The sequence below is a fragment of the Emiliania huxleyi genome (assembly GCF_000372725.1).
Source record: "Emiliania huxleyi CCMP1516 chromosome Unknown EMIHUscaffold_172, whole genome shotgun sequence".
Taxonomy (NCBI): domain Eukaryota; phylum Haptophyta; order Isochrysidales; family Noelaerhabdaceae; genus Emiliania; species Emiliania huxleyi.
The window spans coordinates 257,222-281,237 of record NW_005200861.1 but is presented as its reverse complement, the minus strand read 5'-3'; the positions used below and the strand labels follow the sequence as shown (position 1 = coordinate 281,237).

Sequence of the window (24,016 nt, the reverse complement as noted above, 5' to 3'; positions counted from 1 at the left end):
GGACGAGGGACGCGTGGGTGTGCGGTCGAGAGTGCGCCTCGAGCGGTGCGTCGAGCATCGAGTCGAGGGCGGCGTCGAGCGCAGCGCCGAGGGCGAGGAGGGTGTCCATCCGCTTGGTCTCCGCCTCGTCGGCGGCGCCGGTGTTGAGGGCGGCGCCCATCGCGAGCGCCGCCTCGAGCGGATCCTCTATCATCTTCGCCATCCCGATCTCCGCGTTGATCACGTCCTCGGCAGGCGCGGGCACCGCGCCGCCCGACCAGTCTTGAAACATTGGGTCGGGTGGGAACTCGACAGAGGTGGTGGTGAGCGCGTCGTTGAGCGTGCCCAGCGACTCGGCAGCGGCCGTCGATTGCGCGGCCCGCCGCTGCAGCGCCCCAGCTGCTCCTGTCCCCGCACCGCCCTCTCTCGCCGCGCCGCCCGCACGGCCGGAGCCGCCCTGATTATGATTCCCCAGGAGCAGGGCGGCCGCCGTGGCCCGGGCCGCGCCAGCGGCAGCGGGCTGCTGCCGCGGCGGCAGCGGGGAGGAGGAGGAGGAAGCGGCGGCGATGCAGATGCCCAACATTTCACAACATTTGGGCGGTCACGGCTGCTGGACGCCGTTCAGGAATTCAGGAAAAAAATCCGCACGCGACCGGCAGTGTGGCGAAGGCAGCTTCGCAGCTTCGAATTATAGGATGGATAAAGCGCCTGTTCACGGCATGGAGGGTGAGCCACGATGAACGTAGAGCCGAACGGGGGGAAGCCGGGGAAGACGACTCCGAGGAAGACGAAACACCAGTGGTAATCCCGTCGTCAGCTGTCACGATGCACCCGAAGGGAACCCCAGTGCCAAAACCGACCGTGGAGGTACAAGTGTTCGAAGAGAGAGTGGACCTGAGCAACGATAGAGAGAGATTTTTAGAAGCCTTCTCTTCTCGTGCAACGATATGACTTGGCGGCAAATGATCGCAGTGGGCGTCAGAAGAGTCGTCCTTGCGCGAGGAGAGCTCGATAAACTCGAGGGGCCAAAATATGCCGCCAGGAGGGCAGAGTTGCGCCGAAAGGCGGGAGAAGCCGCGAGAGCAAGGGATCGGCGGGCGGCGGCGGCGTCGCAGTACGCAGAACGAGGCAGAGGAGAGCGACGCGACAGAGGGTAACTTGGTGAAGGAAATCGAAGGACAACAACAAGAGAGAAGGCAGTGCGATAGCAGTGCGATAGGCCTCGACGCGGGCACACGATGCAGGCCGAGGCGAACCTCCGATCGACGCTGGCGGCGGGCACTCAGCACAGCGTCTTCATCGACGGCGTGGGCCGGCTCTTCTCGTCCGGCAACGATGAGATCGAGGTCGGCGATGATCTCGACTCAGAGGAGGCCCTGGCTGTCAATGGGCTGCTCGGTCACGGCGAGGGCGTGACGCGGCTCAACACGCCGACCATCCTTCCGTCGATGCTGGGAGGCGAGCTCGCCGATAGCGCGTCGGCGGGAGAGATCCACAGCCTCGCCATCGCCGCCGACGGCAGCGTTTGGAGCTGGGGCTGTGCATGCCGGCTGGGCCACGGCGACGACGAGAATCAGCTGCAGCCGAAGAAGATCGAGGCCTTCGCCGGGCAGCGCGTCATCGCTGTCTCGGCGGGGTCGAATCACAGCCTCGCCATCACCGCCGACGGCGCTGTGTGGACCTGGGGCTTGGACGGCCGCCAGCTGGGCACGTCCGACAACCTGCTGCCCAAGAAGATCGAGTCCATGGCGGGGCAGCGCGTCGTCGCTGTGGCGGCGGACCTCAAGCACAGCCTCGCTCTCACTACCGACGGCGGGGTGTGGAGCTGGGGCGGCGGACTCTATGGCGTGCTGGGCCACGGTGACCACGAGGACCAGCTGCTGCCCAAGAAGATTGAGGCCTTTGCGGGCCAGCGCGTCGTCGCCGTGTCGGCGCAAAACAACATGAGCGTCGCCATCACCGCCGACGGCGCCGTCTGGTCGTGGGGCCTTAACCACGGCCGCGGCGTGGTGCTGGGCCCGACGAGCCGACCCTGCTGCCCAAGAAGGTCGAGGGCCTGGCTGGCCAGCACGTCGTCGCTGTGTCAGCTGGAGACTTGCACAGCCTCGCCATCACCGCCGACGGCGCCGTCTGGAGCTGGGGCCGTGGAACCTTTGGCGAGCTGGGCCACGGCGACGAGAAGGACCAGCCGCCCAAGAAGATCGAGGCCTTGGCTGGCCAGCGCGTCGTCGCCGTGTCGGCGGGACACCACCACAGCCTCGCCCGCACCGCCAACGGCAGCGTCTGGAGCTGGGGCGGTGGAGGAGACGGCGTGCTAGGCCACGGCGACGAGCAGAACCAGCTGCTGCCCAAGAAGATCGACATCGAGGAGTGGGTGGTGCGGCCGACCCCCAAGAAGAGGACGCGAGCCTCGGCGGCGTCTCCCAAGACGGCATCGGTCTGAGGACGAGGACGAGATCGAGGACACGTTCACTCGAGCACGCTCGTGCCTCTCGGGAGGAGACTGCTGCTGTGGCTCTGTGGAGCAGGAGCTGGACGAGGATGGATCGGAGACACGCGTATGATCTCCAACTCGTGGGGGCCGCGGAGTTGCGGCTAGCGTTCGCATGGGCTCGCTCTCCCCGATCGCCCGCCACGCCGCCCCCGCCGCTGTCCGCTGACTGTTGCCGGCATGTCCATGTGCGTTGCCTCACGCGCTCGGTGACGGGGACGTACACGCGAGAGTCCCGCTCTCTCTCTCTCTCTCTCTCTCTCTCTCTCTCTCTCTCTCTCTCTCTCTCTCTCTCTCTCTCTCTCTCTCTCTCTCTCTCTCTCTCTCTCTTGGTGAAATATGTCTCTATGGTATACGCGGCGCTCCAGGCAGGAGCGGAGAGTAGGTTGGAGGAAGGGCACACACAATACGCAAACGATGGCTTGGGCTGTGTGTGGGCTGGTCGCGGTGGGGGATATGGTGCTTGTTTATGGTCCTCATTTCCCCCACTCACCACTCCCAACCGGCAGGGCCTCACGGGGCAATTTTGAATGCCTCTGCCATCGCTCAGGTCCCAAACCATGTGCTCGTCCGCGCAGGGAGGGCTCGGTCGCGCCCCCCCCAGAGAGCAGAGTGAGGTGTTCGGACTGAGCGACGGCAGGACCCTTTGAAATCATAAACTGCGACGTCCGTGAGGCCCCTACGGCCGGTGGCAGTGAGTGGGTGAAATTGGAGGGCCATAAACTACCATCACGCCGCCCATCGGACCCGCCCTCCTCCACCCCAAACACAGTCCAAACCGGGGCCCCGGCGGCGGCCGGCGCGGCGGCGGCGACGCACGCCGGCGAAGCACCATCAAGCTGCTGTACGGCCTCGGCATCGCCTACCCAGGCTTAGCTAGACTGAGACATATTGTGCACACGGTCTGTTTCTACAATATATACACTAACACTGTACCTCCCAGAGCTCGTCCCGGTCCATTACGGCCATCCTCGTCCTCCGGCGCCGGGCTCCGCCGGCCAGTCGCCCGCCAGATCCGGCTTCGTCGGGAGGGCGTCGTCGCGGAGCACCATCGCGAAGAGTGCGGATTTGGAGCGCTACACTGGGGACCCCAACGCGACCGCCTCGCAGATGGTGAACGAGCGGCAGTCCTCCGTCCCGCTCGGCGGGCCGCCATCGGCGGGGCACCGCCGCGGCTGCACGGCTGTGCACACGGCCTCCGGGACGCCGTACGAGCCGCCGGCCTCCTCTCCGGCCCCTCTGACTGGCGCCGCCGCTCGAAGGAGGCCCTGCGGGCGCTCTCGCCGCAGCATCACCTGCGTGCCGCCACCTGCCCAGCGGACGGCCCCCGTGTACGCCGCGCCGGCGCTCCTCGTCGTGTCGTTCCAGCGGACGCCGTCGAGCGACCATGCGTGGCCGCCCGCCTCGGTCGCCCCGTTGCCCGCGTGGCTGAGGACGTGCAGCACCTCTGGCCGCGTGCCGTCCTCCGAGGCGGGCGCCACCCAGCCCCACGTGTCCTCGACTCGCGAGCTCAGCACGGGCGAGGCTGGCCGGAGGCGGGAGCATGGCCCATCGAAGCGAGCGCACCGCGCGACGCCCACGGCCTGCAGGTCGCCGCCGCGCCCCTTGTAGAGCATCAGCACCGTGCCATTGCGCAGAAGGAGGGGCGTGGCGTTGCTGACATCCTCATAGTCCCAGTCGCCGGCGGCTCGATCGCCCGGCCCGAGCAGGGGCGAATCGCGCCGCGCCCACGGCCCCCAGAGCGAGGCCGACGTGGCGAGCCCGACGCGGCGAGTAGCGCGGTCGCCCGTCCTCGGGTCGACGCGCCGCGTGCAGTTTGGGTGCGTGCCGTCCCGCGGGTCCCAGGTGTTGGCCGAGCCCATGTAGTAGAGCGCCCACAGCCATGCGCCTCCCGACCGGACGCGGTGGATTGTCGGGCCGTGCACGCCGCCCGAGTCCCAGTGCGGCGGCGAGCGGGGAGCCAGCGCCACGCCCGCTCGCTCGTAAGGCCCGAGCGGGTGAGCGGCAGTCAGGTGGACCACCCGCGAGTTGGAGCAGTAATGCAAGACGCCGCAGTCGCCAGTCATCTCCGACGCAAACATGTGGACGGTCGATCCGTCTCGGATGGGCGAGCCGCCCCACGTCCACGAGCGGGATCGGAACGCTCTCCTCGCGCCGGCGGCAGACCAGCTGACCTGTCCGCAACGCTCGCCGGCCCAGCCGGGGTGGCACTCGCAGCCGCCGGAGACGCAGTCCCCGTTGAAGCCGGCGCAATCGGCCGCGGTGGAGCAGGCGGCAGGCATTTTCCGTCGAGACGGGTCATGGGAGTGGCTCGACAACGATGGGCGGAATGACGGCAAACGCTGGTTCGTACCTAGGTACCGCCTCAGCGGAGCTGGGAATATTGCAATAGGACCGCCGCAAGCGGCGTGGCGTGGAGCGGTTGAGCATTCCTCCGGGGGACCCTCTGCGCCGGGGAGGCGTTGTTGGAGGCTAGGACGCAAGCGTCCGTCGCCCTTTTCAAACTCGGGGCCCACTCCGCTACGCTCCGACCCGAATTTGGAGGGAGGGCCTGAAAGTTTAACCCTTTTGCTTCATAGTGGTCATGGTGACCAAATCTCGATATATCTCCAGTCGTAGCGGTGGAACTCTAAAACGTTCGTACCAGCCAGGGTTCCGGCCCCTAGCCAGATAGGGGGTCTGCGCTCTTACCTACCACGCGCGAAAACGCCCTACCTGTCTACCTATCCCCAGGCCGCGCAGCGAAGCGAAAAAAGACGAAAATAGGGGGTACCTACCTATTGCTCTTTGCGGGGCCCTCTGGGGCGGTCAAAACCGGACCTACCTACCTATTGCAGAGGCGCCAGCCGGTGGGAACAGACCCCCTATCTGGCTAGGAGCCGGAACCCAGGAGTCCAGGCTCAGAAAGAATTCAAAAAACGGGATCAGACAGAGAAGGCGAGACGGCGGCGAAGCCGCGGCCGAAGAAGTATAAGAGGGGAAGGCGGGCTCCGCAGCCGACGGCGACGCCTGACCATCGGAAAGCGAACAGGAGGGAGGACCGGGAGGAGAGGGGAGCCCCTTCGGATGGGGGGTGGGGAGATCGGGCGGAGGAGCCCTAAGTGGCGATGTCGGGTGAGAGTGACGTCATGCTCGTGTCTGGTGTTTACTAGCTCCGAGTAGAGGGGGCGTTCCGCAGCTAGGGGACACCCAAAGCGCAGAACCAACCCTCGGAGACCTGTGTTTACCGTTTACGGCCCTTTCCCTGCGAACGCGCACCCCCCCCAGGGCTAGGGCTCTCTAGCCCGTAACCCGATGCCGATCATCCGGCCCGCTGTGGGTGCGCTTCTTAGCTCCCCGGCCCTGGATGTGAGGTTAATGACTGCACTCCAAGTGCTCCAAGTGCCCATGGAGCGTCCGAGAACATCCAGAGAGCCGTGAAAGCACGCCGTGAATCGACGCGCCCTGCCTAGGTGAGGCACACACTGCCCAGGACTACGTGCCTGCCCTTCTCTCCCACCCTGCTGCACGCCACACCGGCGGTCGGTCCTTTCTGGCCACGCCGCCGCGCGCGGCAGGCCGCAGCCCCGCGGCGCTCCGACGCTCGCGGCGCGGCGCGGCGCGCACGGGGCTGCGGCCGCTGCGACGGCGGCTGCGCTGGCGGGACTCACGGAGACTCTGGCCCACACCCTGTACGAGCTAGAGTCACCCGATTCGGCCCGCGGGAGATTGTGTGGGTGTGTTTGGAGATTGATACGTGACGGAGGGGTTATTTTGCGATGGCCGATGCAGGCGGCCGACCTCTCAACCAAGCTCGAGAGGCTTCAGACCGGGGTATCCGCGATAGATATTGCGCCCTTTCTCCTCAACGGCTATCCCTCCCTGCTTCTAGAAGTATGTTTTTCTTTTGCCAGTCCGCGCCAGTCTGCGCCCTTGTCGTGCCAGTGTGCTGTGAGAGAGGCGGGTCCAGATTCTTTTGCGAGTCCCGTGCCCAAAGAAAGAAAAAAGAAAACGCAACTCAGGGGGGGGGTCTAAAATTCCTGTGTTAGTGCCAGTCAGTGCGCGCCAGTCCCGTGCCTAGTGTAAAGAAAGAAAGAAAACAGAGAACGCAAGGGAGGGATCGGCCTAGTAAAGAAAGAAGGAAAGAAAACGGAGACCTCCGGGCCCAGTGTTGTGCGAGGGAGCCTCCGCTGGGGCGGCGCAGGGCGAGCTGCCGGCCTTGGTTGCTGTAACGAGAGCGATGATCGCCGTGCTCCCGGCTGCGGGCAAGGCAGCGGCGGCGCTCGTGGTGGCGGCCGATGTCGCGTCGCGGCTCCAGCGGTCCGTCCCCGCCTGGACGATCGGCAGCGACGCCGAGGAGGTCGCGGAAGCTGTGCGCAAGGTCGCTGGCGATGCGTCCTTCTGGCCGACGCCGTGGCTCGGCGGTCTCTTCAGTGGGCACCTGCAGACGATCTGGTACGGCCTCAACATCTTCTCGCCTCAGATCGCGCACCGCGAAGATGTGTGGCGCACCGCAGACGGCGGCACGCTCGCGCTCGCGTGGCCTGACGTGCCGGCCTCCGTCGCAGCCGACGCGCCCATCGTCCTCATCCTGCCGGGGCTCTGCGGGAGCATTGCGGGCACGGCGCACACGCTGCGCGCCATGATCTCGCAGGGCCTGCGGCCGGTGGTGCTGCACGCTAGGGGCTGCGGCAGGCCGCTCACCTCGCCGCGCTTCAGCCTGTTTGGGTCGACCGAGGACCTGCGCGAGGCGCTGATGCGCATCCTCACGCAGCGGCCGGGCGCGAGGCTCCTGCTGCACAGCATCTCAGCCGGCACAGCGCTCATGGTGCGGTACCTCGGAGAGGAGGGCGCGGCCACGCCGGTCGCCGCTGCCTTTGCCAACTGCCCTGGCTACGACATCTCTGTCTGCCTCTCCCGCTGCGGCGCGCTGTACGATTCGGCCTTCTACATCGGCGTCCTGAAGCGGCACTGGCTGCGCGGTCAGAACGGCGCCGTGCTGCGCCGCGCCGCCCCGGAGGTGTGCCGCCGCATGGAGGAGAGCAGGGACATGCACAGCTTCATGGTTGCCGCCTCGCCGTTCGCAGCCGCGCCAGAGGCGCCGCCAAAGGAGGGGCTGGGCTCGCCCGCCTCCGTCATCGGACGCGGGATTGGCAGCGTGCCTCCGGCGGCCGCGAGAACAGAGGCGCGGCCGAGGGCGCAGACGTGGAGCCCCGGCTCCTCTCGTGCCGCCGCCCGGCCCTCCGACGCGAGCAGCGGCGTCCTCGAGGCAGACGCCAGCACCGTCGCCAACGCGATTGCAGCCTACCTGGGCAAGATCTCCCCCAGATCTCCCCCAGATCTCCTCAGATCTTCCCATAGGCGTTTGCAGCCTACCTGAGCCGCTGCAACCCGATGGGCGTCGCGCACCGCATCACGGCGCGTGAGTCATAATTCAGTATTGGCGAGGGGTGTGGCACACTGCAGCACGGCGCGTGATTGAGAGTTCATAAGTCAGAGGTGATGCGGGGCGTGGCACACCGCAGCACGGCCGCGGTGGGTGGGGTGGTGGGGTTGTGTCCAACACTGACCTCCCAATCTTTGCGACTCGTCCGCGCCGCCAGGTGCCGATCCTGATCTTGAACGCTGACGACGACCCGGTCTGCAAACCCCGCAACGTCGACGACAACGCGCCGGCGCTGCTAGGCGGTCGCTCTTGCCCGAGGGCCGTGCTGCTCCGCTACGGCAAGGGAGGCCACTGCTGCTTCGCCCGAGGCCTGACGGCCGCCCGGTGGGCCGACCAGCTCAGCGCGGCCTTCTTAGCGGAGGCGACGACCGGCGCAGCGCTGGACGAGTGAGGACGCGGAGCGCATACCGTACCTGGCGCATACACCCACACGCGGGTTTTTGGATTGGCTCGTCGCTCGACGCGCAGAGGCTGATATAAAAACCTCGCCGCTCGATACACCGCGCACGGCGCGGGGCCTCTGCCCTCTGGTGTGCCGTCGGTTCGCGCCTCCGCACTCGATCTCGAACTCCCCAACCCCCAAGTCCACTCCAGCCGACTTCCGAGGTCCGACGCTCCGTCGCCGCGGCTGGTGCGGGCCGCGACCCTCGGCGAGGACCGCGAGGTCCCTCAGTCCGACAGAGCTCCGGAGTGTGCGGGTGGGTAGGCCCTAAAACGGCGGGAGGGGTAGGTAGGGGTGCCGCTGTAGGGGGTGTGGAGGGGTCGGGAGGGCCTGCGGAGGGCGGGAGTAGAGCTGTCAAACGTTAAATGTGGGCCAACAGTTGCACTATTGTTGGCTGAAGTACTCAACGTTGCTGTTTCTGTTTGTTACTCGTGTACTGTTGTTACTGTTGTTCAGTGCACAAAGTGGTCAGCACTCTGGGGGGAGGCGGAGGGCCTAGGGGGTACCCGTGCGGGGGGGAGATGGGGTTCCCCAGCCCGCCGCAGGCCAAGATTTTTCTTTTTTTGCGAGATTTTTCACTTGTTTTTCATGGGAATTCGCGGTACTTGCGGCCATGCTATCACGCCTTGCGACAGCCCCTGTCGGCGCTGCTGACCGTGCCCAGCTGCACAATTGACCGCCTGCATAGCTCACGGCCTTAGTATCCAGCATCACCCCGTTTTTGCCCATTTACGGTCATCCGTCAAAATATCTGAAGATCCTACTATAGGATTCTCCCCAAACCTTGCTCAGCTGATCCAGCCTGGGGGGAAGGCCAGCCCTGGGCAAAGAAACCAGTACCTCAACCGGCTTCCCTGAGCGTCACAGCTCGGTGATCGCGCCGGCCGGACACCACTGTAACGTCCGTTCCGGGCATTTGAACGCGACCTTCGGGGGCAAAGACATGGGCTCTATGGCTCAGACTGGACTCCTCTTGGTCCCTTCTGATGCCCTAGGCCACACCTGGGCCTTACCTGGGGCGCTAGGGGGCGGGCAGGGTTTGCCCCCCCAAACTGGCCCGAAGAACCTTAACACTAGCAACACTGTTCGGCTCTTAACGTTTGACAGCTCTAGGCGGGAGTGTGGACCGTGAGACCTAAAGAGCCCTCCAGCTCCACCGAAGGAGGTGTCCGGTCAGGCGGCAGGGCCCAGGACGCAGGAGGGCACTCGGAGGGGTGGGGCTGGCGGCTGGGAGGGCTGGTCAAAACAGCGAGGCGTAGGAGGGCTCGTGAGGGCTTGGGAGAGGTGGAGAGCAGGAGAGCTCTCGGAGGGGTCGGAGGGCTGCCTCGCGCGGAGGGCAGAGAGGCACGAGGGTGGCGCTGGTGGGCTCGGGAGGGGGGGCTCGGGAGAGCTCACAAGGGATGGAGTGCCCGGAGGGCTCGGAGGGGCGAGCCGCCGAGCCGGGCTCGGGGGTCTCGGAGGGCTCGGAGGGCTCGGAGGGCTCGGAGGGCTCAAGGATCGACCCCTCCCCGAGCCCTAATGGAGCCCTCCAGCCCTCCAGCCCTCCGAGCCCTCCGAGCCCTCCGTGCTCCGAGCCCTCCGAGCCCTCTTGGGGGGCAGTCACATAAGCCGCGAAAGGGTTTTTTATCTTTTTGCGACCCCTCCCGGAGGGCCCTTCCGACCCCTCTCGAGGCCTCCCGTCACGAAGATCCTCCCTTGTCCGACCGTCCCTCCTGAGCCCTGGCTGTCAGGCTGTCAGGTGCTGTCAGGTGATCTGTCGGGCTGTCGGGCAGCCGTCAGGCATTGTCCGGTGCCTCTGTCAGACCAGCTGTCAGGTGCTGTCAGTGCTGTCGGGTGCTGTCGGGTGCGTGCCTGACAGTCGAGGTGCTCTGTAGCTGTCGGGTGCTGTCGGAGCTGTCGGGTGTTGCTGTCAGACGCTGTCGGAGCTGTCAGAGCTGTCAGGCTGCTGCTGCTGTCAGACGTTGGGCTGTTGCTGTCAGGTGCTGTCAGGTGGTGCTGTCGGGGTGCTGTCAGGCTCTGACACACACCAGCCACACTTATGACACTATCAAGAGGAGACCAGCAGGACTCTACTACACATACTCTCAGCCTCTCCTCCTACACGGCGTGATCACGCCGGCGGCGGCGGCCGCCTGGGGAGCGCATATGGCGGCGCAGGCGCAGGCGGCGGCGGCGGCACAGACGGCGGCGGCCACCCCCACCCAGACGCCGTAGGCATATGACTGTAGGGCCCCAGAAGGCTAGCTGGTAGCTTCATTTGTAGTAGCACAGCCGCCGGTGCTAGAGAGGGGTCCCCGCAGACGCGCAGAGGTGTGGGACGGAAGGGTTGAGAGAGAGACCCATGACCATCCCATGACTACATGGACCACACTCACATGTCTTTGCATGTACTAGTTTTGTTATACCCTCATGGGACACAAGAAAGAGGCTCTACGGGGTCTGACTGTGTACGGTCTGTGCTGCTGTCGGGCTGTCAGCGCTGTTGTCAGGCCACTGTGTGCTGTCGGGCTGTCGGGCAGCTGTCAGGCTGTCACGTTAGGGCCTGACAGCGACGGAGCACCTCGACTGTCAGACTCTGCTGTCAGGCTGTCAGATACGTGCTGTCAGACTGTCGGAGAAAGTGCTGTCAGCGCTGTCAGTCAGGCTGTCGGGCGGGCACTGTCAGGCGCTGTCCGGGGTTTGCTGTCAGGCTGTCAGACCAGGGCTCAGCGTCCCTCCGAGCCCACCCGGCGTCCGGGGAGGGGGTTAGCCCTGTGGAGCCCTCCCGACGCCGATCCGACGGGGACCCCTCCAGCCCTGTCTCTAGCCCTGTCTGTGGGCTGGCGAGCCCTTCGGTCGGAGGGGTGGATGGAAGTGGGAGGGCTCGAAGGAAGACGGAGGGCCCGGTAAACCCTGCTGCGTGGTCCGTCCGCTTCTGTGTGTGTCCGTGCTGAGCCGTGTGCGGTGTGGCGCCGCACACACGCCGCTGTCTCATGCCTCGACCCCGCCCTACTCGAGATCGTGTGTGTCCCACTCGTGGACGCCCGACGCTACGAGGCCCTGCTTCGTTCGTTTCCGCCCGGTGTACTACACAAGAGTGGCTCGCTCGCCCTCCCTCCCGTCCGGCGGCACACCTGCGACCTGGCGCTGGCCTCTTTCTATCGCAGCGCACTCGCCATCTGTGGCCTAGCGCAGCGCGAGCTCGCTCCATGCTCGGATTCCGGTCCCAGAGATAACGATGGCGAAACTTCCGCCGCCGCCGCCCCCGCGGGCCGACTCGCGCTGCCCGCTGCCGTCGCTGGCGCACCTGCGGGGCTCCGACTGGGCCAGTGTGTACGAGCCGTCCGACGACACGTACCTCCTCCTCGACGCCCTCGCCGCCGACCTCGCCGTGCTGCGCGCTGCGCTGCCCGGCGTCGTGCTCGAGCTCGGCTCGGGCTCCGGCTGCGTCATCACCGGGCTGGCCCAGATCCTGGCGCGCGGCGGAGTGCCGGCCGCGTCCGCCGCCCTCGTGGCCACCGACCTCAACGCGTCCGCCAACGCGGCGACCGCCGCCACCGCCGCCGCCAACAGCGTGCCGCTCGAGGTGGTGCGCGCCGACCTGCTCGGCGCAGTGCGGCCTGGGACGGTCGACGTGCTGCTCTTCAACCCTCCGTACGTGCCCACCTCGGAGGAGGAGGCGGCAAGTGGGCAGGCCGAGCGCGACATCTCCGCCGCCTGGGCGGGCGGGCCCGACGGTCGCGTGGTCGTGGACCGGCTGCTGCCTGACCTCGGCCGGCTGCTCTCTGCGAGAGGGGTGCGTCTACAGTCCGATGCGAACTAGAGACGAGGAGATCACATGCTGCCTGACCTCGGCCGGCTGCGAGAGAAAGGTGCGCTACCACCACCTCGTGTGTGTGTGGAGACGTTCCCCTCACCTGGCCTCACACCTCAGGTCTTCTACTTGCTCGGCGTGCGCGAGAACAGACCCGACGAGCTAGCGGCGCAGGTGGAGGCGCAGCACGGCATGCGCGCCGAGCTGATCGCTGAGCGGCGCGCGCAGAACGAGCGCCTCTTTGTGATGCGCTTCTCGCGGAGCCAACCTGCCTCCGCGTGAGCGCGCCCCCATGACGCATGAGGTGAGCTCCACCTGGCAGCGGTGAAGACTGCCTTCTTGGGCGGCGTCCGTTTTCTTGTAATCCTCCTTACTCCTGGTGTTAGATGTGACCGTCAGGAGGCGGAGCGCCGGCGGTCAAGTTTCCAAGCTCAGAAAGAAAAAAAGCTAAAAGGCAAAAGGGCGATGCCGATGGCGCGTTCCCCGCGACGAGAAGAGCAGCAACAGAGCCTCAGTTTCAGAGCCGTGAAAGCACGCCGTGAATCGACACGCCGTGAAAGCGCAGAACCAACCCTCGGAGACCTGTGTTTACCGTTTACGGCCCTTTCCCTGCGAACGCGGTAGGTAGGTAGGTAGAAAGGTGAAGAACAGCCAGGCTCGGACTGGACACCAACGCGGTATGCGCACCCCCCCCAGGGCTAGGGCTCTCTAGCCCGTAACCCGATGCCGATCATCCGGCCCGCTGTGGGTGCGCTTCTTAGCTCCCCGGCCCTGGATGTGAGGTTAATGACTGCACTCCAAGTGCTCCAAGTGCCCATGGAGCGTCCGAGAACATCCAGAGAGCCGTGAAAGCACGCCGTGAATCGACGCGCCCTGCCTAGGTGAGGCACACACTGCCCAGGACTACGTGCCTGCCCTTCTCTCCCACCCTGCTGCACGCCACACCGGCGGTCGGCCCTTTCTGGCCACGCCGCCGCGCGCGGCAGGCCGCAGCCCCGCGGCGCTCCGACGCTCGCGGCGCGGCGCGGCGCGCACGGGGCTGCGGCCGCTGCGACGGCGGCTGCGCTGGCGGGACTCACGGAGACTCTGGCCCACACCCACCGCCTCGCCGGCCCCTCTGCTGACGCCGCTCTTGCCCCCTCCCGCGCGCAGAGCACACCCCCCTCCTTCAAGAACCCCCAAAAACCCAAGTGCGCCGCCCACCCTGCCTCGCGCGGCCACCCCTCGCTGCGCTCTGCGGCAGCTGCTCCCTCTCCGGCCTGGCCGCCTCCGCCGAGCGTCGCCGTCCCGCGCGCGCAGAAAAAAAAAAGCATGCAGAACGCCTACGCCACCGCCTCGCTCTACGTTGGTGACCTCCACAACGAGGTCACTGAGGCTCTCCTCTTCGAGCTCTTCAACGCTGTCGGCCCCGTCGCCTCGATCCGCGTCTGCCGCGACTCGGTGACGCGCCGCTCGCTGGGCTACGCTTACGTGAACTTTCACTCCGTCGTCGACGCCGAGCGCGCGCTCGAGACGATGAACTACACTCTCATCAAGAACAAGCCGTGCCGCATCATGTGGTGCCACCGCGACCCGTCGCTCCGCAAGTCGGGGACCGGCAACGTCTTCATCAAGAACCTGGACAAGTCGATCGACAACAAGGCGCTGTACGACACCTTCTCCGCCTTCGGCAACATCCTCTCCTGCAAGGTGGCCACCGACGAGTCCGGCGCCTCCAAGGGCTACGGCTTCGTGCACTACGAGACGCAGGAGGCCGCGCAGATGGCTGTGACCCGCGTCAACGGCATGCTGCTCAACGGCAAGAAGGTCTTCGTGGGCTTCTTCGTGTCGCGGAAGGAGCGGTCGACGGACGAGAACGAGAAGGCCTTCACCAACGTCTTCATCAAGAACCTGCCCGTCGAGTGGGAGGACACCGAGCTCAACGAGCTCTTCGCCGAGTGCGGCACGATCAAGTCGTCGGTCGTGATGAAGGCACTCCCTAGAGACACTTCCTAGACACTTCCTAGAGACACTTCCTAAGTCGTCGGTCGTGATGAAGGCTGCCGACGGCAAGTCCAAGGGCTTCGCCTTCGTCAACTACGAGACGCACGAGGAGGCGGCCAAGGCGGTGGAGGAGCTCAACGGCAAGGAGGTGAACGGCAAGGCCATCTTCGTCGGCGCCGCGCAGAAGAAGCGGGACCGCGAGCGCGAGCTGCGCGAGAAGTTCGAGGCGCTCAAGGTGGAGCGCGCGTCGAAGTTCACCGGCATCAACCTGTACGTCAAGAACCTGGACGACGAGGTGGACGACGAGCAGCTGCGCGAGGCGTTCGTGCCGTTTGGCAACATCACCTCCGCCAAGGTGATGGTGGACGACAAGGGCGCCTCGCGCGGCTTCGGCTTCGTCTGCTTCGCCGTGCAGGAGGAGGCCACCAAGGCTGTGGCCGAGATGAACGGCCACATCCTCGGCCAGAAGCCGCTGTACGTGGCGCTGGCGCAGCGCAAGGACGAGCGGAAGAACATGCTCGAGCAGCAGCACCAGTCGCGGCCCGGCGGCGGCCGCATGTCGGGCGGCGGCGGCGGGCCGATGTACGGCCAGATGCCGCCGCAGATGGCGATGTACGGCCAGATGCCGCCGCAGGGGCCGGCGGGCGCGCGCGGCTTCATGTACCCGCAGCAGATGATGATGCGGCCGATGGGGCCGGGCGGCGCGTACCAGCCGATGGGGCAGATGGCCAACTACAACTACGGCGCCATCGCCATGGGCGGCCGCGGCGGCGGCCGCGGCGGCATGCAGGGCGGCCCGGGCGGCCGCGGCGGCAAGCAGGGCCGCGGCGGCGGCGGCATGCAGCAGATGGGCCCGGGCCGCGGCGGCGGCATGATGGGCCCGGGCGGTCCGCAGGGCCGGATGGGCAAGGGCGGCGGCCCGCGCGGCCCCGGCCAGATGCCCCCCATGGGCATGCCCGGCCAGCCGATGCCGATGGGCCCGCCCGGCGGCCAGCAGGGGCCGCCGCAGGCGCCCGGCCAGCTGAACGCGGCGACCCTCGCGGCGGCGCCGCCGGAGCAGCAGAAGCAGCTGCTGGGCGAGCGGCTCTTCCCGCTCATCCAGGCGCAGGAGCCCGCCATGGCCGGCAAGATCACCGGCATGCTTCTCGAGATGGACAACGGCGAGCTGCTCAACCTGCTCGAGTCGCCCGACGCGCTCAACGCGAAGATCATGGAGGCCATCTCGGTGCTGCAGATGCACACGGATCAGGCGGCCAAGCAGGAGGGCGCCGACCCGCAGTGAGCGCCGCGGCGCGCCCGTCGTCCGCGCGACGGCGGCTGCCGTGGATCCGCGCGGCGCGCCCCTCGCCCCGACGTCTTTGGGGGGCGAGGCGCGGAACGCTCTTCTGCCGGGCCCACCGGGGGGTGTGTCTTTCGCGGCGCATGCCAGCTTCTCCCGGCCCCCCTCTCTTGACTGAGGTAGCGCGGGGGCCGCGCACGACCGGCGTCAGCGATAAAGGGGTTCTCGCTGCGCCCATGCCGGGCTGGAGACGAAGGTGTGCGTCGAGGTTCCGGAGAGAGGGGCGTTCCTGGCCGCGCCGCGGGGCGTCCATGGCACAATTTGAAGGTGCAAGATCGTGCGTGAGGATGCGATTTTTTTGTCTTTTGCGCTCTTGAGAGAAAAACAACTAGCAGCAAAAGGGCCCCGCGACGAAATGCGAGCCTCGGGCTCGAGAGACAGAGAGGTGCGGCCCGCCCCCGGCCGCCGGCGCCGCCCCGCCCCGCGGCGCGGGGGGCGGGTTGTTGCACGAGTATGTATGTAACTAGTGAGACGACTCGAGATTGGTTCGAGATTGGGGCAGAGCGAGTGGGAGACTTTTCGGCGGGCGAAATGCGGCGGTTTGGATGCGTCCCCTTTGGGACGACCTGTTATGGGCCAAAAGCGTCGAAAATGTCCCAAAAAGCGTGTCTCGAGTTTGTGGCAGCCCCACAGCCGGCGCGCGCCGCCAGGAAGCACCGCTCGCGTGTCGGCGGCACTCCCTGGCACCCAGTGAGTGCCGCGAACCGACCAGACCGAACAGGCTCGATGCCGCGCTCGCTGTGGGGCTGCCACAAAGTCGCCGCCGAGCGTGCCACCGAAGGCGTCCCGGCGGAGGTGATGGAGTGTGAGACCTGAGGCTGCAGAGGTGACGCCTGAGGTACCGTCCCGTGCACAACGACTCAGCCGGCGACCGCCACGGGCTCAGACGAGACCTGTCGACGCGTTCCGGCTCAGCTTCACCATGGTCCTCGGGCGTCTGTCGACGTCAGGACCACCCATACAGCTCGAGGGTTTGAGGTCGCAAGAGCCAAGATGGTGGCGTTTGGACATCCCAACCATCCCACAAGACAGTCTGTAGGTGATGGCGGGACGGCGCAGTGTTTGTGGCTCTCGGCAGTAGGCACCTGCGGCACGGCCCCGCTGTCGGCTCTCGCGGGCTGCGGAACCGGCCCCAGAAGGGGACGGTCCGGGCGAGTGTGGCAGCTCCTGCGCTAGTATGGGCACCATCTATCACAACACTACTGACCCTGGCCATTAGAGCTGCCAGGGATAGCGTCAGGAGCCGGTAGGAGTCAAAACCCCTCATATTTGAGACATCGTGGCCCATATACTCGTGCAACAACCCGGGCGCGGGGCGGGGGCCAACGCGCGCCGCGCGGACGACCGGGGCAGCGCCCCGCCGCGGGCAGCGCACGCACACGCCGCCTCCGTCTGTTCGCCCGCTCCCACGAGCACGTACAGCCCGCCGCGAGGCCCTTACGCCAAGATCTCAGCTCCATCTCGCGCCCCAAGCTTTCCGTATGACCAGCTCGAGGTAGCCGGTCGTCTCGTCCACCTGACAGACAGAGCGGCGCGCCGTTCCGCACTATACGCGCGTACGCACTACCGCCGCCCCTCGCCTCCCGGCTGAACGTGAGCGCGGGCAACGCCGCCAGAATCACTTCCGCCGTCGTTGCCACCGTCGCCGCGCCCTTGATGTGCCCGCCGACGACCGAGCCGTCGGCGCGGGAGACCGCGGCGTGGAGGTGGAAGCCCTTGCCGCACTCAGAGATCGTGCCCACGAGAGAGACAATCTCGAGCGGCTCGCGCAGCTCGAGGAACTCGCATGCGCCGGCGAGCCGAAGCCGCAGCGCGGACAGCGAGCCCACACAAGTTGTTATCGACGCGGAGCTGAGACGCTGCCGCGCACAATAGCCTGCAAGCGCGTTCACCAGATCGTCGCCGCATCGCAGGCGCAGCGCGTGGTGCACCGCAGGCGAAGAGAGGACGCTGTTGGACCTAGACGCGGTGCGAGATCGGCGCAGCCAGCCCGAGGGCCGTGAGGACGCCCGAGTCGCGCAGGCGACGCCCGCGGATGCGATAACGATTGCGATCACGGCGCCAGGAGAGGAGAGGGCGACCATCACAAGGTGTGAGACCAGCTGGTGAGGCGGCACTGTCCGTTGTCCTGCGCTGTGCTAGTGGAGCTTTGGCGTCGGCACACCGCGGTGAGCGCGCTCAAGGTTTTTTTATGAGAGCGCCTTCGTTGTTAATAGTACAAACCCAATGGTCCTCTGCGAGCGGTCCTTCGTTGCAGTCGCACACACGCACACGCCACGCCGCACCGCGTGCCCGCCCACCGCCCTGCCCAGGCGGGAAAGAGATGGGGAGATGGGACAGCTTTTTTTATCGTTTAACGTAGAAATTTATCGATCAACACTTTCGATAGACCGAAAGTAAGATCGTTCGGTGCAGAAACCCCGGCCATGCCCATGTAACGCAATTGTGCTCGACTTTTTTGATTTTTTGGTCGAGAAGTGTCTCCAAGTCTTCTGGACCCATCGATGGCCGTCGCCTCGACGCCGCTCGTCGCGGCACCATCGTGCCCGGCCTGGGCGAAGCATCGTCGCGGGCGCCAGCCGCAGTTCGACGGCAAGCCGTGCGAGCCTGCCGAGGAGGAGGACATGTGGCTGTGCCTGGCCGACGGCCGCGCGCGCAGCACCGCCGACCTGAAGCGCCTGGCGACAGCCGCTCGGGTGCGAGCGAAACGAGCAAGAGATGCAGCCGCCGCGAACACGCGCGATCGGCAGGCGCGCGACCAGCGCCGCCGGCAGCGTGAGCAGCACGACCGGCGCGCAGCGCCGGCGGTCGCCAAGACCGTGCGCCCACAACGCGGCCAGTGCGGCTGCCCGGCGCACGCGGTGTGCGGCATGTGCGTCGACCAGGGCAAGCTCGCCGCGGCCGAGCAGGCGGCCATCGACCTGGAGACGCGCTTCCACGCCTCGACGAACGTCGTCATGGACCTGGAGCGGCCCGAGGACGAGACGGCGGCGCTGCTGCAGCGCTGCGTGCACGTCTCCGACGAGACGAAGCGGCGGCTGCTGGGCGAGTGGAGCGACGAGCGCATGGCGCACGCGCTGCCGCTGCACGCATGCGCCTCGTGCGGCGTGCGGGACCCGTCGCTGACGTACACGCGGGTTGACGTGTCGGCGCTGCCGCGTACTGTGTCTGTGCGCGTAGCCGGCGGCGAAGACGAGACGCGGCACGTGTTTGAGCTCTCGCCCGAGCAGTGCGCTAAGTATCGAGGTCTTCAAAACAAAAAGGTGCGCCTTGCGTTTCCCAACGGCGCGAGCAACGACCGAGAAAAGGAGTTGCGGTGTTGATCGCCGCGGGAGCCCTCTTATTTCTGTAGTGTAACTCACTCCCAAGATTAATTCTCGCGCACGTCTACTCTTGGCCGAGGAGAGCGGTCTGCCCCACCACAAATGCCAGCAGAGCTCAATACGGATGGATTGCCGACGGGCAAGCCTCATTGGCGCCCCCCCCTAAGCAGCCCGTCGATGCAAGTGGCTCGCGCGGCCACGGCCGCAACGACGCGTCGCCGGCGGCGCTCACTCGAGCCCGAGCCCTCCGCGACGGCAACGCCAGGTCGTCGCGTCCGCCCCGCCAGCACTTGAGCACGCCTCCCGCATACCGATGACTGCACTCGGCGTCCACCGGCGGGGGACAATGGAGGAGCGGTCAGCAGTCTCGACCTTCCGACCCGCCTCTGTCCTTCGTGCACAGGTACTAAGCACATCCTTCTCTCGCTGCTGGCTGTCCACACAGCCAGACCTAGACACCTGCCCACACATCGGATCATTGCCCCCTCTGTGCCCATCGCCCCACTGGCCCCTTCCCCACGGCCCTCGCTTCGCCCTGCACAGAGCCTCCCCGACGGAATGAAGAAACACCAGGGGTGAGAAACCACCCCGACCAAACCGACGGCGCGTCGGGGCCAGCGCTCTCAAATGCGCCCCAAACAGTCCTGCCATTCTCCACGCCGACCGCCGCCCAGCAGCCAGAGCTGGCAGAAGCCGACGTGGCCGACGTGCAGCCGATGCAGATCGACCCGCCGGGCTCCGGATGCAACCTCGCCGTCGCCCCCTGCTCCACCGCCGCTCCCGCCCACCACGCCGCCGTTGCATTCGTCCAGCCGGCTGCTCGGCGTTCTCCTCGGCTACGACGAAGCGATTGTGATGGTATCATTTCGCATGCTGACGTTCACGACCCGCCGGGCTCCAGTTGCAAAACCCCCGCTTCGCCGCCCGTCGCCAGGCCCGACGCACCAGCCGACCACGCCGCCGCTGCATCCGTCTCTTCCGCTGCCGCTTGCCCGGTCTTGGCCGTTGCTTTCCCTGCCACTTCGCCGCCCGTCGCCAGCCCTGCCGCACCCACTCCCTTCTCGGCCGCCATTGTTTCGCAAGCTGGTGGCGTGCAGCTGATCCACTCCGCGAGGTCAGCCACTGGGTACATGGGCGTGTGCGGCGTGTCAGGCGGGAGGTTCATGGCGCGCGTCACTCGCCAAGGCCAGAAGGTGAGCTTGGGCGTGTTCAAAACCGCGGTGGATGCCGCAGTCGCCTACGCCAAGCACATGCGCGAGCCGCCCAGCGTGCCCGCCGCACCACCCACCTCCGGACAGGCCCCAGCCCCGCCAGCCGGGGCCGCGCCCCTCGGCTCATCGCCCTCCGCAGCCCGCGCCGTCGCCGTCGCCGTCGCCACCACCGCCACCGCCACCGCCACCGCCACCGCCACCGCCACCGCCACCGCCACCGCCACCGCCACCGCCACCGCCACCGCCACCGCCACCGCCACCGCCACCGCCACCGTGCCACGTGCAGCCGCCTTCGCCGGCCCCTTTGCCGGACCTTCCGCCGTCGACTTTCTGGCGCAGTCTCCGTGCGAGTGCACTTCCACCGGCTGGTGCCCTCAGCATCCCAAGCCGCGTGGAAGGAAGCCAGCCAACCACACGTGGCAGTACGTGCCGTCGCTGGGCCACTGGGCTTACCTCCACAACGAGACGAACGCCCTGTGGGACCGGATACGAAGCAGAAAGCAGGACCGGCACGCGCCCGGTCGGGTTCGGGACCGCATAGCAGAGGCGAAGCGCGCCGATCTCCAGCGCCGCCGCAGTGTCACGTACGCCCATCGCCAGGCTGCGCGCAGGAAGAATGTGACGCCGCTGCGCGTGGACAAGAACAACAAGTGCAACTGCCCACCTCGCTGCTACTGCGATGTATGTCCCACTGCAAAAAAGGACGAAGCGGAGACGGTGTGCCCTCCACCCTTCGCTCCCGCCTCGAGCCGCATTTGCTAACTCGCCGCGCCCGCATTCCCACGCCGCGTCCGCCTCGAGCCCCGCTTGATGATGGGCTGCGCAGGCCGCTTGCAAGCTGGAAGAGCTGTTCCACGAGTCGACCAACGTGTTCATGGACATGGACCACTCGCCGAGGGTGCTCGACAAGCTGCTCGAGCAGTGCGTGGAAGTGTCGGTCGAGCGGAGAAGAGCGAGATCCTGTGCGAGTGGGCGGGCAAACGGATGTGCCACGGGCTTCCGCTTGAGTCGTGTGCCTCGTGCGGCATCCGCGACCCGGATCGTGACTACCACGTCGTGCGACTCAAAGAGCTGCCGTCCGTCTTTCGCCTCGACAAGGACGCCTGCGCTCGACGCGCGCGGCTCGGGTCGGTCGACATGGTCTTCCCTCGCAATGGCGCAGGCGACGTGCTGCACGACTTCCTCCACTGCCCTTCACTTTGCCTCTCTCTCGCGTCACTCACCTTCAGCGCGCTTGTACCTTGCAGATGGCTACGAGACCCGATCCGTCGACATCCGACCCATCATGAGCTGCTACGAGGCCCCCGACGGCACGCTCTACTACCTGCACCCAGAGTTTGTCGACGTCGCGGAGGACGCGTCCAACCCGTCGATGCTCTTCTGCGACAAGTGCAACGCCCAGATTGGCGTCGAGAAGCCCAAGGCGCCGAGCCACTCCCTCGCGGCGGGCGTCGACTTTGGCGTGCTCTCGCGCATCCCCGAGTTCTGCGACTCGGACATGCAGCTCTCGGAGGCAGAGCAGATGCTCCTCTCCGACGTGCGCCTCTATGTTGTAGGGCCCTCTGGGGCAGTCAAAACCGGACCTACCTACCTATTGCATAGGGTGTCACCGTGTGGTCAACAGACCCCCTAATCTGGGTACACCGCGTGGCGCGCGTCACCGGACCCGCGGACTTTTGGTCACCTTTTCCCTCAACCTGATTGTGCTCACAAAGAAGAGCGATCGCGACTGCGTGCAGGTGGGCCCCTACATCTGGCCAGAAAAGCTGTCGCGGACCTGCCCCGCGTCGCGGCAGAGAGGGCCGCCAGACCCGGCAGATGATCCGTTCTGGCGATGGTGCCAGCGCCACGGTGGGGAGGGCGCTGGGAGGCCGTCCGGCGCGTCGACGGGGACCGAGCACATCTTCCGCGCCGAGATCCAGGAGCTGAGGAGACGCAACGGCGCGCTGCAGGCGGAGCTGACAGCCGCGAGGGGGGCGAGGGGGCGAGGGCGGGCGAGTGGTCCAGCGGAGGGCAGGTAGCACTGGAAAAGAAAGAAAGGGCCCAAAATGAGAGGGGTGGAGGTTCACTACAGACCGCCACCACACAGAAAACAGTGCTCAAACGACAAATACGAAATATACGGTAACCCCACACAAGGGAGGGGGATGGGACCGCCACCACACAACGGCCAAAATCTCACTTTTGTCTTTAACTTTCATGAGCAACAAACTTTCGCACGCTCAGCCCCTGGACGAGGACCACACAAGAACTGGTGCATGGCCTACACTGACGATGCAGCGAACAAGCGTGCAGCGACTGGTCCGTCGTCGTTCTCCACACGCTGACCGCAAGACCGCTGAGCGCTGTGGCCTGCTGTGGCGTGGCAACGGTGAACGAGCAAGCATGCGGGGAGAAGAGCGGCATTGTGCATGTGCGAGAACGCAAGGGTAAAGGTAAGCCGGATGGCTCACAGGCCACCTGTTGCGCCCCGAGCTGACCCTCTGTACCGAACGCAGAACCCTTTCGCCGCCCCCTCCCCCCCGACCCATCCACCTCGCCGAGCCCGTTACGCCCGAGATATGCGAGGTGCCGCAGCACGCGACCTCGGGCGACCTCGCGACATCTCGGAGCTGCGCCCCCACACACAACAGCCCCCCCCCCCCCCCCCCCACCGCGCACGTGGCCCGCACACACTTGCTCAAAAAAGAAAGGGCCTCTGAGGATCCAGGGCTCGCAGTACCGCAGCTTGGAGGTAGGTAGGTAGGTAGGCGAAGAACAGTCAGGCTCGCTCTACTGGACACCAGCGCGGTATGGCTATGCCTATGGGTGGGTGGGTGGATGGATGGACGCGGGACAGATGACGACAACAAACGCTCGATCGAGCGAACACACAAGACACAAACAAGCGCACAAGACACACAGCCAGCTGGGCTGCCGGGTCGGCCATGGCTTTAGATGTGCAGGGGGGGTACCGAGCAGTGAGTGTGAGAGTGGTGTGTGTGGCCGCTCTGTGTGTGTGTGTGTGTGTGTGTGTGTGTGTGTGTGTTTTGCGCGAAGGGCAGCGGCGAGCGGCAAGTGGCGTCGGCGACGCGGCGAGGACACGATGGTGACGCACACAGCGCAGCTTGCGCGCCAGCAGCGCCGACGCTTGGAGGAATTTGCTTTATCCGCGCGAGCCTCTTGTGCACCGCCGCCTTCTGAGGTTACAAAGCATGTGGTGCGGTGGACGCCGCAAGAAGAAGGGCGCCGCCAGCGGGCCTCGCCAGCTCACCACGCCCGGGCCGCAGGACAGCTCCTCATTTGGCATCCGCTCTTCCGACGCCGCTAAACCCGAGGATGCAGCCGCTTTCAAGGCGGCCGACTGCCTCGCGGGCTCGCGCTGCGATCTGGAGGCGGTGGCGTCTGCCCTGCGTGCTCTCGCGCAGCGGCCGGCCGACGCCAGGCCCTCCGATCCCGCGGCGTGGCTGGCGGGCTTGATAGGTCCCGCGCTGGGCTACCGGATGACGCTCGAAAACCTGCTCGACATTGTGCACATCGTCGGCGGGGAGCCGGTCTGCCGCGCCGCCCTCGCCGCGCAGGAGCTGCACGCCGAGGCGGACCGCGTACGCTCCATCGCCGAGGCGCGCGGCGGCGCGTGCTCCGGCGACGCGCTCGCCAACGCTCTCGCCAACCTGCGAGCCGTCTCTGGCTGCGGAGGCGAGGGCGGCGGCGGCAAGCTGACGCCGCACCTTGCGTGGGTGATCTCGCGCGTGCTCGCGCTCCTCCCCGGCTGGTCCTTCGCCTCTGACGGCGACGTCGACCGCCCGCCGCTCTGCTCCGCCGCCGACTGTGCCGTGACTCTGTCGCCGCTCGAGTCGATGGACATGAAGCGGTCTCTCCCCCCTAGATCCCCTCGCTAGATCCCCTCGCTAGATGCAGGCGTCCGCCTCGCCTGGAGGCCGCCACGCCGCTGGAAGACGCCCGCAGTCGGGCTCATCATGGCCTCCCGCTCCCCCCGAGTGATTTGAATTTGGTGAGGGGTACTCGGCTTGTGGTTTTTCCGGGGGCT

At 66.6% G+C, this 24,016-nt stretch overlaps 7 protein-coding genes across 7 annotated transcripts in view; 4 read left to right on the top strand and 3 right to left on the bottom strand.

Moving 5' to 3' along the window:
* Positions 1–3,546: 3,546 nt before the first annotated feature.
* Positions 3,547–4,752, bottom strand: EMIHUDRAFT_112628 (hypothetical protein; the record flags this gene model as incomplete). The annotated part of the gene is made up of 1 exon (XM_005784187.1): positions 3,547–4,752. The coding sequence occupies one exon, from the start codon at positions 4,750–4,752 to the stop codon at positions 3,547–3,549; it is 1,206 nt and encodes a 401-aa protein (XP_005784244.1).
* A 1,892-nt stretch (positions 4,753–6,644) lies between these two features.
* Positions 6,645–8,286, top strand: EMIHUDRAFT_468117 (hypothetical protein; the record flags this gene model as incomplete). The annotated part of the gene is made up of 3 exons (XM_005784186.1): positions 6,645–7,607; positions 7,811–7,849; positions 8,053–8,286. Exons 1-3 carry the CDS (start codon positions 6,690–6,692, stop codon positions 8,284–8,286), a joined length of 1,191 nt encoding a protein of 396 aa, XP_005784243.1. The 5' UTR covers positions 6,645–6,689.
* A 3,239-nt stretch (positions 8,287–11,525) lies between these two features.
* EMIHUDRAFT_231461 (hypothetical protein) lies at positions 11,526–12,412 on the top strand (the record flags this gene model as incomplete). The annotated part of the gene is made up of 4 exons (XM_005784185.1): positions 11,526–11,539; positions 11,647–11,803; positions 11,903–12,112; positions 12,251–12,412. 4 exons carry the CDS (start codon positions 11,526–11,528, stop codon positions 12,410–12,412), a joined length of 543 nt encoding a protein of 180 aa, XP_005784242.1.
* Positions 12,413–13,299: 887 nt separating this feature from the next.
* PABP1 (putative polyadenylate protein with binding domain) lies at positions 13,300–15,782 on the top strand. Its single transcript, XM_005784184.1, has 3 exons — positions 13,300–13,320; positions 13,430–14,101; positions 14,169–15,782. Exons 2-3 carry the CDS (start codon positions 13,442–13,444, stop codon positions 15,393–15,395), a joined length of 1,887 nt encoding a protein of 628 aa, XP_005784241.1. The 5' UTR covers positions 13,300–13,320; positions 13,430–13,441; the 3' UTR covers positions 15,396–15,782.
* Positions 15,783–16,902: 1,120 nt separating this feature from the next.
* Positions 16,903–17,536, bottom strand: EMIHUDRAFT_231459 (hypothetical protein; the record flags this gene model as incomplete). Its single annotated transcript, XM_005784183.1, has 2 exons — positions 16,903–16,968; positions 17,000–17,536. 2 exons carry the CDS (start codon positions 17,534–17,536, stop codon positions 16,903–16,905), a joined length of 603 nt encoding a protein of 200 aa, XP_005784240.1.
* Positions 17,537–17,956: 420 nt separating this feature from the next.
* On the top strand, positions 17,957–18,715 carry EMIHUDRAFT_364804 (hypothetical protein; the record flags this gene model as incomplete). The annotated part of the gene is made up of 1 exon (XM_005784182.1): positions 17,957–18,715. A coding segment is annotated over one exon (759 nt), but the record flags the coding sequence as incomplete, so codon positions are not given.
* Positions 18,716–23,264: 4,549 nt separating this feature from the next.
* EMIHUDRAFT_112622 (hypothetical protein) overlaps positions 23,265–24,016 on the bottom strand; it is a gene marked incomplete at both ends in the record, with an annotated part of 1,683 nt that continues 931 nt past the window's right edge. Inside the window, one exon of the mRNA XM_005784181.1 lies at positions 23,265–23,639. Coding sequence (XP_005784238.1) covers positions 23,265–23,639 — 375 coding nt within the window. The remainder of the gene's footprint in view (positions 23,640–24,016) is intronic.

Coding starts and splice junctions, on each gene's coding strand:
- PABP1 (XM_005784184.1), top strand. CDS start 13,442: ATGCAGAACGCCTACGCCACCGCCTCGCTCTACGTTGGTGACCTCCAC. Junction 14,102..14,168: donor AGTCGTCGGTCGTGATGAAG/GCACTCCCTAGA, acceptor GTCGTGATGAAG/GCTGCCGACGGCAAGTCCAA.